At 39.9% G+C, this 11,605-nt stretch overlaps 2 protein-coding genes across 18 annotated transcripts in view; one reads left to right on the top strand and one right to left on the bottom strand.

Moving 5' to 3' along the window:
- CDC14B (cell division cycle 14B) overlaps positions 1-1,822 on the top strand; it is a 53,268-nt gene extending 51,446 nt beyond the window's left edge. The window contains exons 13-14 of one of the 4 annotated variants that reach the window (XR_014880581.1): positions 17-524; positions 1,247-1,822. Coding sequence is in view for 3 of the 4 variants with exons in the window: in XM_085213845.1 (XP_085069971.1) it covers positions 17-50 (34 nt within the window). In the remaining variant the exon portion in view is untranslated. Of the gene's footprint in view, positions 1-16 lie in introns of all 4 variants that reach the window. The other 3 variants (XM_085213845.1, XM_085213844.1, XM_085213843.1) reach the window with 3 other exon arrangements.
- HABP4 (hyaluronan binding protein 4) overlaps positions 1-11,605 on the bottom strand; it is a 58,243-nt gene that overhangs the window by 28,110 nt on the left and 18,528 nt on the right. For 12 of the 14 annotated variants that reach the window (XR_014880582.1, XR_014880584.1, XR_014880586.1 and 9 more), the window contains exon 6: positions 10,849-11,028. Coding sequence is in view for 4 of the 14 variants with exons in the window: in XM_085213847.1 (XP_085069973.1) it covers positions 10,849-11,028 (180 nt within the window). In the remaining 10 variants the exon portion in view is untranslated. Of the gene's footprint in view, positions 1-8,012; positions 8,577-10,848; positions 11,029-11,605 lie in introns of those variants that run through there. The other 2 variants (XM_085213849.1, XM_085213850.1) reach the window with 1 other exon arrangement.

Here is an 11,605-nt window from a genome sequence, read left to right as displayed (position 1 = left end):
TGTTTCCAACATTCAGAACTCAGAACAAGACTGTATTTGTACAGGTCTGACCACTTTGTGCTCTCAGAAATAATGAAAAAATCTCACTTGCCTAAAAAGGTAAGTTTTTTAATTAAAAAGCACAAATCTCAAAATATTGCATTTTAAAAACAATTTCTGGCTCTGCCAGAGGGAATGACTTCAGAATATAACAGTAATTGTACTCAAATGGTTGGGACACTCTTAACCAGTAAAAAACAACATGGTTAAACTAGAACAACTGGCTTCTAAGTTAATTTGTCTTCTTTATGTATGATAGTGTAGCACTCACTTTTTTGGAAATCAGTAGAATTTGAAATACCATTTACCACCTGAAAGTGAAGATTTCTCAAAACAGAAATGTTTACAATCATTTATTTTTACCTAAGTTATGAGGGTTTATTTTAGTCCATGAAAAGTGAAGGGAAGAGAAGGAGAAGGAGAAGGAGAAGGAGAAGGAGAAGGAGAAGGAGAAGGAGAAGGAGAAAGAAGGAGAAGGAAGAGAGGTACATATTTATTCCAATATTTATTTCTTATTTAAGAAAAAGCAAAGCATGTGCACCTTGGGCAGAACCTATTTGACATATGAGTAAACTCTCACTTGCTCCAGAAAGGGATGTTCATATTTGCTTGGAAAATCTTTGTGTTCATCAATTGTAAGGCGACCCTTTCTATGCTTGTGTAAATTTTTAAACCACTTCTTCCTTTGCTAGTTGCCAGCTGAAAAGTGAACAAATGGCTCCGCCTGGGATACATCTGCATTTGCATGTGATCACCACAGCAGAACACCACTAATCCCTATGTAGACATGCAAGCACAGCACAGGCACTGGACAGGGAAAGGCAAAGGACCAAAGCACAATACAGAGAACAGCTGAACAGTGACCCAGGCTAACATTTTGGCAACGTTGTACACTGCAAGAATAATCTGTGTACAGTATTTCTGAAGCTTACTTTGATTTGGCACTCTTCAGCCTCCTTTACAGGTTCTACACAGCCCATGTAGGAGCAGATAACACTGCAGCAAAAGTGGTGTTCTGTCTTCAGAAATATTCAAGGCTTACTGAAAACAGAAACACTGCTAGTTTTAAAACTAAATAGCTAAGAGGAAGGTGCTTGGTCTTTGTTTTTCTATTTATTTTTGCATGAGGGATGGGGCGAAGGAAATCCAGAAATTCCATCTCTTAAATAACTGTTTTCCCTCTTCAAATTCCTTCCCAATACACAAGGCTGCTACAAATCTGGCGAAGACTGATTTGCTGTTGTCACCCAGCTGCAGGTGCGTGCAGTGGCTGCATGCCAGCAGGCACACACCACTTCTATCTCAAAGCCATCGCTGACTCCCAGCTCCTCCAACTCCCTCATCTGCTGCACACCAGTTATGCCGTCAACACAATAAAAAGCTCATTCTTATGCCAACAGGACAGAGGGAGCAGACATAAAAGTCTCCTTTTATGTCAGCAGATACTGTTAATGCAGGAAAACCCAAAATGACTGCTGCTAATAGTGGGAAGATTGCTGTTAAAGACGATGGTTGTTTTCAAGGTGTTCTTCACAGTGGAAGGGCTCAGCTTCCTCACTGCCCCTTCTTCAAGTTTCCTACTAGGCCCACCTGGCTTTCCTCCCACATTTGATTTCTGTCAACACAATTCCTTGTTCTTCCCAAAACATCATGATTCTAGGACTGTGTCTTTACAACATGCAATACTTCTGCTGTCATTCTTGTAGGTGCTTTTTTGTCCACTTCTGCCTCTCTACTTTGTTTCTGAAATAAAATGTTTAATGTTGCTCCCATACTTAAAGAACTCCCTCATTTCACTGAAAGCTTCATAGAAAATGCCCACCAGAAAGTTACCTTTCCTCCTTCTCAAGGCACACAACCTTTGTTAAGAGTCAGGAAAAACATCAGAAAACAGGATTTGATCTATAAAAAAAAAAAACAAAAAATACAACCAAGCAACTTCCCACCACCAAGCTCAGAATTCCTGGATTATATGAGTAGGGTGTCTACTTTTTCTTGTCAGAAGAGAGTAATCCAAGACCTTGTGTCTGCTTCCTTTACCCTACAGAAAAGCCGTCTGGACATTTTACTGTGTTATGCAAAACTTATTATCTCTTAGTCAGGTACTAGTGTACCAATCTAGACAGAGAAACCTTTGTTTAGAGCTGACAGCAGCTCACAGTCAGCTACAGATAAAACAGACAGCTGAACACAGAACATTTTTTTGACACTGGCTACTCAGGAAAGCAAAAACCTTATTTAAGTCATTAAGCTGGTGTCAATCACAATGCTGCCATTAAATGTGATGCAGTACCTAAAACTGCTCTGTACATTCAGCCATCTGAAACACTCGTTGCATCACATCCTCAAAAAGGTGTCTGTGGACAAGTAACACCTGAAAGTTTTATGTACTTCACATTAATTCTGAGTAGCAGAGTTGAAGTGTGACAGTTGTTACTTATTTGAGTCAAAATACTGAAGATCCCACCCCACAAATTGTTCCATGCTTGCCCAGCAGGTTACTGAAAGAGAAGACCTCTAATTCTCTGCCTGTTCACTCAGCAATATTTATGAATGTACACTTTCTGCAGATAACCTTGGAGCACGTTCAGTGGTTGGTCCAGTAATAATGTCAACATTACATTATTATCAACACTGCATTTATGCGTGTGAGTACATTACTCCTTGTATGAATGTGTTCTATATATACACATATGACAGCTATGCAAAATGAAAAAGGAATGGCTTAAGCATGTCGTAAGAATCCAATTGATTATGTCTATGTCTAGATACAGACTGGCTATGAGTGGTGTCCCCCAGGGATCTGTCTTGGGTCTGATGCTCTTCAGCATCTTTATCAACATCAAAGACAGTACAACTGAGTGCACCCTCCGTTAGTTTGCTGATGACACCAAGCTGAGTGTTGAGGTTGACAGAAGGGAGGGATGCCATCTGAAAGGACCTGGATAAGCTTGAGAAGTGAGCGCATGTAAACCTAATGAGGCTCAACAAGGCCAAGTGCAAGATGTTGTACACAGGTTGCAGCAATCTCAGATATGAGTGCATACTGGGAGAAGAACCCATTGAGAGCAGCCCTGCAGAAAAGAACTCAGGGATCCTGACAGACAAAAGCGGGACGTGAGCCAGCAGCGTGTGCTTGCAGCCTGCAGACAGTTTATACTCCACTCCCCCATCCCTTCACATTACAACAACCAAAATTCTTCACAATTATCACAATTTTCAGACCATGTTTTGCCTGATACTTTTCCAAATCATCAACCTTAAGTCCACACAGGGCACCACACTGATGGATAGCTCAGCTCCACAGCACTGCTCTCGTTCCTCCTTCTCAAAGGCAGAGGGGGTGAAAGTGTGATGGAAAAGGACTCGGGTTGAAATAAGGGCAGTGAAATCACTCACCAATTACTGTCATGGGCAAAACAGACATGACATAGGGGTATTCATATAAATTACTCCCTATTGCTAACAGAATGTAGTAATGATAAACTAAACATAGACTAAAAGCATTTACCCTCCCACCCTCTTCCATCTCTCCCAAAAGTGGCTTAGGGGAATGGGAGTGGGGATGGCAATCAGTTTGTAACACTTTGCCTTTGCCACATTTCTGCCCATACTCCACATTGGGTATCCCCCACGGAATGCCCACCTTCCTAAATTGATCCTTCATGGGTTTCCCTCAGGCTGCAGCCCTCCTAGCACAGCTCAAACATGGCTCCGTACACGGGGCCCACCCTTCAGGCCCTGCTGCACGGGCAGCAGCTCCCCCAGCCCTCCTGCCCTATAGTGAGCCACTCTTCAGGGCTGTAGCTCCGCTCAGGGCTGCTCTCAGGGGAGTGTCAGTAGGATGTACTTCCATCAAGCCTCATCCACTGTTGCCTTGTGGGGTCCCCCATCGTTGTGTGTGCAGATCTGCTCCGTGTGATACCCACGAGCTGCAGGAGGACAGTCTGCTCCTCCGTGGGCCCTTCTGCGCTGCAGGGAGCTGCTGCTCTGCACCTGGAGCTCTTCCTGCCCTCCCTCTGCGCACTGACTGCGGTGCTTGTAGGGATGCTTCTTATACATCTCTCACTCCTTTCTCCCAGCTGCAGTTTTTCCTCTTAGATCTGCTATTCCTGCAAGGCTCAGCTCTTGCAGCAATGGAACCCTTTGGAGCTCTGCTCTCACACAGGCACTGTTGTCCCCTGCTCTTCCGTCCCCCCTGCTAACAAAATCTTACCATGCAAGCTCAATATATTTGCATATCTAGAATGCAAAGCTGAGATGCTGTAGTTTTTCCAAGGCCACTACAGTAATTCTAACACTAGAGTGCCTTTTTTTAACATGAATTAAGGAGTAGTGTGAGATCTGCAACACAATTCTTTCCAGAATTCAAACGGATCAACTGCATTGCACAGGAAAAAGTGAGTAAAAAAATTCTTTTCAGGAAATATGGGATTGAGATAAATCTTGGCTATCGCTCCTTGCTCTGCATAAGAACTGGAGTAAGCTTGAAGGGGACTCTATGACTAAAGGCAAAATGAAAAAATGTTGTAATTAACGATGGCAGCAGTAAAAATTGAATGATAGTGATTTTTTTCAAGAAAATGGATCATTGAATTATGATATTGCAATTACTGCTGTTTTGTAGATGTCTTTATGGTCCTATATTGTGATGCAGAAGCAATGCAAGTCAAAGAGGTGTGATGCCTGTTGCAGGAATTATGATGCTTGCAAAAGATGGGAAGGGATGTTGCAGTGGGTGCATTAAGGGGAAAAATGGGATTATGCTGAGGATGTGCAGATGTTAGTAGCATGAACAGCCCCTCCTCCTTACAGCAATCCGGGATTGTCTCAGAATGAGAATGTCAGAGCAGTGTCCAGCTGAAGAAGGTGACATGGCCTACTATTCAGGCTCCCCTGAGGAAAGCTGCAGGTCCCGAGGGAACACCCATCATTGTGCGTGTACCCTTCACAACACCCTACTTGCTGAACAAACTAAATCCCAGCCTGCGGGATCACATGGAGGGAGTTCCAACAGGATGTATCGGTTATCAGAAGTGATAATGCTGATACTTACCCAAATTAGGGGGACATGCAAGGGTTATATTAAGTGCACTTTTGACCACAGAAGAAAAGGGAATGACTGCAGAGGCAAAGAGGAGGAAGGCAGAAGATGGGAAGACTCAAAGGATTATTTGTCCATTAAGGAAGATCCAGAGTGGAATCCAAATACAGGGGAGGAAGGGTGATGCTGAAACACTATCAATTAGTTTTATATGATGTGCCAAAGAACAGAACAAAACTTACTAGGTTGACAGGGTCCAGAAAAAAATCGTTCTGCATTTCAAGAAAGGCTGTGTGAAGTGGTTACAAAATGTATGTATTTAAATCTGGATGATGAGGCAAATCAGAGAAAGTTTAATATACTGTTTATTGGCCAATCAGCATGAGATACAAGGAGGAAACTGCAGAAGACTGAGGGGGCTGTCAGTTCTGCAGTTGATAGAGATTGCATATGAGGTTTATAATAACAAGGTGTAAGTTCTTTCGAGATCTTGTACTGGAAACCCTACCACACTAACAAGATGCAGCACAAAAGTAAACATGTGCAGTACAAAAGTAATATGTTAATAAGGGAGTACTTGTTGTCCCTTTCATGATATTGTCTTCTCTACACAGGTATCTCACCTGCATGCACTAGCACAGACCTTGACTCCCATCAGAGAACTTAACATAGATCTCTAGAAGAAATTTAGACTGATGAACTGCATCTGGAGTTCAGAAAGTGCCTATACTGAGTCTGACCTCAAGGATTGTTTTTATTTCATGTTAGGTAGCGTTAACTCTAATAACTTCAAATTTGCTTTGCAGAAATTCAGATTTGTTTGGAAACAATGGTCAATTGGGTAAGGGGAGGAAGTTGTGATTTTGTTAAATTTCACAATGTCAATTATTGATATGAGACTGCTAGTGTTTTGGTTTTCTTCTTGGGAAGAAAATAAACACATCACATTGGCTTAATGGATAGCTAAAAGAGCCAATAAGAGCAGTTGTGTGGTTTGTCCTCACTTTCCAGAACACTCAGAGAAAGCAGTGCCTTTAACTAGCACCCCTATTCCTTCTCATGTCTTTTGGATACACTTCCTGGTAAAAAAAAACATTTAACACAGATGAAAAACCAGAAATCCTCAAGTGGGAAATAAGTATCCCAGTATTAAATGAGAAATATTACACATGCATACAAAAGGTGCAACTCCCAAACATTCAAAATTAACTAGGTTGCTTAAACTATACATTTTTTGTAGGAAATTATTCAAGGCGTGTCTTAGCTATAGGAAGGAAGTACAGCAGTTGGATGATCCCCAAAGAAAAAGGCTAGTATTGGATATGTAGACATAGAAAAATACTACTGCCAAATTTGCACCCCAGCAACTATAGTCCCTAAAATAACTATTAATCTGCAAAGTGAGAAACAAAATACAGCCTTCCTGAAAAGATGCAAAAGATATAGTTCCCCAATAAAAGCAGCACTACATTTCACTGTTTTGCCAGATGGTTTGTCCTGGGGCTAGGAGTCAGTAAACTGGAAAAAAACAATAGTAAATATCTCCGTAATGATTGAAACAATTGCAAGCAAAAACACAGATGCAGTCAGAGCCCTCCAAAAGGAAGTTTCACAATTACAAAAAAATTAATATTAAAAGGAGGATTGTGCGTGTGGATCACAGTGGAATACCATCTTCATATTTGTATGAAATCTAGAAATTTGAATGAAATCTTGAATGAAATTCTAAGTTTAATAGTTATTGGAGTAGCAACATCCAAGTGTTCTTATGTTGCAGTTCAACATGGCATGGAGTACTGCAATACAATGTTCCAGTCCAATAGGGAATGACTGTCAAAGATTTTTAACAACAGGGAAAGAGAAGCCATCTGTGTCAGGATACAAGAGCAGAAAAGGTATAATGAGAAACACGAAGTCTCTCATCAAGAATAATTTATGTTTCACAAGCATCAAATAGCCATTTTTGGCAGAAGCACTCAAAAACATACTGGAAGAATAGCCAGAGTTAAGGAGTACGTTTCAAGCTGCAGTTCAGGTTATTTGGCTCAGGTTCAGAAACAGGAAGATTGCAAGGAAAGGACAAGGCCATCTCATCCTCAATGCCACAAAAACTGCAGCAGCAGCTGCAGGTATCTCCATATTACTTAAGTTAGAGAAGAATTGACTCAAGTAGGCATCCTTTGAGAAGCTTTCTAACCAAAGATAAAAGACATTTGACTGGATTAATACTGAACTGAATGCATCTGAACAGAAGGAAATGTTTTAAGATTGCTCTCCTGGCAGAAGTTGGACAAAAACGGGACACTGAGGGTTCTAATTACTCTTCTGGGAAGACTGTAGCTGTGTATTACTTTTGGGTTTACTGGCCCATGAAAAAACAATGTAATAATAAAACTAACAGTACATTTATGTATTTGTTAAGGCAAGAAACATAGCTGTGTCAGGGAAGGATTAGAGTGGGTATTAGGAAAAGGTTCTTCACGAGAGGGTGATCGGGCACTGGAACAGGTTCCCCAACTGATGGATTTCAAAAGGTGCTCGGACACTGCTCTCAGACACAGACACAATTCTAAGTGGTCCTCAGTAGAGGCAGGAGCTGAACCCAATGATCACTGTGGACTCCTTCCAACTTGAGATATTTACTATTTTAGTTTGTAGTTTCTCTTGCAGTAAACAAATTTCTTCTTTAACGACTTAGTTCAGTCTTTACTTCAAAATTATTTTATTTCACTGACAGCATCTTGAAAAGTAGTTGCAAATAGTATTTTCTTACTAACAAACACTTGTTAAAGTCACCTGTTAAAAGCAGCTATGCTGCTGTCTTAAAATCATTTCTGTTTAGGGATATTTTTCAGGCAAGTAAGATCAGCTCTTTGTTGCCAAATAGCAGAGGCTTCAGTCTCTGACTCATGAAAATAATACCTCAAACTCAAACCAGTAAGCACTGTGTTTTATTTGCCAAACTCTCAAGAACTGCAACTTGTAAATGTGCAAAATACACTTCAACCAAAGAAACAGAAAGTAGCTTTCATACCTCAAAGTGAAACAGACTCCTGATGGCAAACCATACAGTTTCACCAACCTGGTGAACCAAGAAGAACTTGACATAGTTCTCTACATATACATTTTTAAGCACTGTACTCTTGATCTTCATTCAAAGCCTTATAGTTGAGTTCTGCAAGCCTTCATACAGCTTTCACAAATGGAGGTAGGCACTAGGCCCTATAACAGAACTCCAGACCTCCGTTATCTCTAGAACTCACTTCCATTAATGGGTTCAAACATTTCATACACAAGAAAAAAAAAAAAAAAAAGCCATCAACCAGAACAGCTTTTCCAGTAGACTTGGACTCTTTCCCCCCCCGCACCAGTACAGAACTGGTTTCTTTAGAGCTGCACCAAAGCTACGTTGATAACACCATTCATGATATTTCTTTTAAGTTAAAGCAGGAAAATCCTCAGGATCATCTGGATTTGGAGCAACAATTTGCACCTATAGAGTGAGAAAGGAAGCTTTATAGAAGTGAATAGATTTTAAAGCATCTGAAAGCTACACATAGATATGTATTTACCCTGAAAAAATCCATTGTTTTATTTAAAGTAAATGCTTCATAACCATCTCTATCACAGAAATACTAATTTTATCTCAGAAATTATGACTACTATAATTGATACAACATGAACATATTTGTAACACTGAGAAGAACGTATTTTGTAGTATTAAGGTGGGATAGGGAAAGAAAGTGCAACAATCTCATCTGCAACTTTTTTTGGAAGAAACATTATTAAGTTGGGGGGTTTTTTTGTGTTTTGTTTTTTTTTTTTTTTTTAACCTTTCTAAGGCTACTGAATATGTCTGTAGTTTGTGATACAAAGAGTCTTTTTCATTCAGATGAAGCAAACACATCAAATCTTTTCCATACCATTCTGTAAGTTCCCTAATGTAACTGTTTTACTGCTTTAAGTACAACTAACTGCAACTTCAGTGATTATGAAAAATAAAGGTGTAATTTTTAGGTATGCAGATTTTTCTTTTTTTCTTCTTAAAAAACAGCAGAAGTTCTTTAGATCAACACTTTAGAAAGTAATTAAATTTGGGCTGAAATAAAAATGCTGATATAATTAGAGTTTATTTGCACATGTGAAATGGTCCCATTCACATACTGGGATGCTCACTGTTTACAGAGAGACTAAAGTTCTGGCAGTTTAAAAAAAGTCTGCAATGTCAGTATCAACTCCTCTGACAGAGTAGGTGTACTGATGTACAGTTTAACTTAATACTTAGTGCTGGCAAAAAAATAAATGGAAGCATGAAAACTGTCTTTTAAGTTATTGTCTGAGCCACTTACACACTATTTAAGTCACAAAGAACCTAACCTTGATGAAACTTTTCTATAGTCACAGCTCTATCTCTTTTCTAAGGACAATGACTCATCAATCTAACAAAGTACAAAGATATTAAGCCCATTTCTAACAAAGGATAGTGAATATATTCAGTTTAATTATGTTATCGCATTCACTCTGTGATTTTATGACCACTACTTGTGGTAGTAGAGCATTTTAAACTCTTTACTTTGCAAAGACTATCTGAAACTCCTTTTTTAGTGTTTAAGTTAAAAAAAGTATTTTTATGACAAATAAAATATGTAATGCCAAGCTGTGCAGAAGTTTAGTTCAGCTTCAGTTAAAATCAATATTTTAACACACAGAACTTTCATTCCAGGTGTAACATTTCAATCATTCTAACAGGCTGCCCAGGGAAATGGTGGGGTCCCCACCTCTGGAGGTATTTAGGAAACATGTGGACATGGCACTATAGGAAATAGTCTAGTGAAGGAACTCCATAGATCAGATTGATGATTGGACTTTATGATATTGAAGGTCTTTTTCAACTTAGATGGATTCTGTCTTCCTCCGTATGCTAGATTTACTCATCTCATGTTCAAGTAATTAAAATACTCTAAGAGTACTGATCCGCAGAATGAAACACCTCTCCTATGAGGACAGGCTGAGAGCGCTGGGGATCTACAGCCTGGAGAAGAGAAGGCTGCAAGGTGACCTGATAGTGGCCTTTCAGTATCTAAAGAGCAGCTACAAGAAAGAAGGAGACAGGCTCTTTAGCAGGGTCTGTGGTGACAGAAGGAGGGGAGACAGCTTCAAGCTCAGGGAGGGTAGATTTAGGTTAGAGATAAGGAATAAAATCTTTTATGGTGAGGATGGTGAGGCACTGGAACAAGTTGCCCAGTGATATTGTTGATGCCCTGTGCCTGGAGAATCTAAAGGTGAAGGTGAATAAGCCCCTGGGCAACCTGATCTAGGTGTGTTGTCCCTGTTCACTGCAAGGGAGTTAGCTACATGGCCTTCAGAGGTCCATTCCAACTCTGAGGACTCTGTGATTCTATACAGAACTGAAATTTCTTGCTATATAGTAAGTCTTCAGTCATGTTAATAGCTTTCTAATTTATATCAAACATTCAATGAGGAAAGAAATGTTTGTTGCATCCTTTCCTCTAGTTAACATTACAGCAGCTGGTAATCCAGCCTTTGGAAATTTGTGTTGGAGTTCCTCAGCCAGAATCAGTATTACATTTTAAGCAACTTGGTATGGGTAGGAACTGAAAATAACCAGGCCAACATACCGTGAGGTGGGCAACAGAAACAAGTCTGTTACTGTAGAAATCCCTCGAGAATAGAGAGGGAAGAGGGAAAGGATAACCACCATCAAAAAATGTTGCCAAGCAAACAAAACCTACAGAAAACTTTACCATTACTTCTGGTTGGGGTCCTTTCTCCTCAACTTGTCTGCCACGGCCACGACCTCGTGCTCCTCTTGATCCACGGCCAGGGCGAGAAAGACTCCCAAAATTGATATCCAGCTGAGATGTTATGTCATTCACTGCCCTTCGAAAAATAGGATAACCATCTTCAAGCTCTCCCTTTTGTATCTAGAAAAAACATATGATTAAGGCTCGTAATTTCCATATACAGCCTTCTACCCTCCTGACACATTTACATACACACATGTATTACAAAATAAGCAGCAAAAAAAAATTAAGATGATATCTGGAATAGGAGACAGGCCTCAACTTGCACAGCATTTGAACAGAAGTGAGACAGCTGCATCCTCCCAGATGCCTGGGCTAGTTTTGTTTGCTCAGAGAGTCCTTGAAGCAAGATCTGCCGTACCAGCTCCACAATATTGAAGTTTGCAGCAGTATAATCTATAAGGCTTTCCTAAGGAACCAGATAATCAGGCCTAGTCTACTTACTCTACAATTACCTTCAGCTAATGGTTAAAAGGACAGAAACCACAGCATTTGGTTACTAGCCAATATATATATTTAATATATTTATCTGTAGCTATGAGATTACTCTTTTACTCTCCATATTTCTAGTTCCTAGTGTATTTATGATTGCTTCCCACCATAATTTTAACGTGTTGAAGTTAACATACCTTTAAACTCATCCCATACTGTAAAGAATCCCTCATTCTAAAATGGATTTGACTTGTCTTTGTTATGC

Source organism: Meleagris gallopavo, chromosome Z (genome assembly GCF_905368555.1).
Source record: "Meleagris gallopavo chromosome Z, MGAL_WU_HG_1.1, whole genome shotgun sequence".
Lineage (NCBI taxonomy): Eukaryota > Metazoa > Chordata > Aves > Galliformes > Phasianidae > Meleagris > Meleagris gallopavo.
The sequence above is the reverse complement of the archived record's forward strand: the minus strand, read 5'-3'. Positions and strand labels throughout refer to the sequence as shown.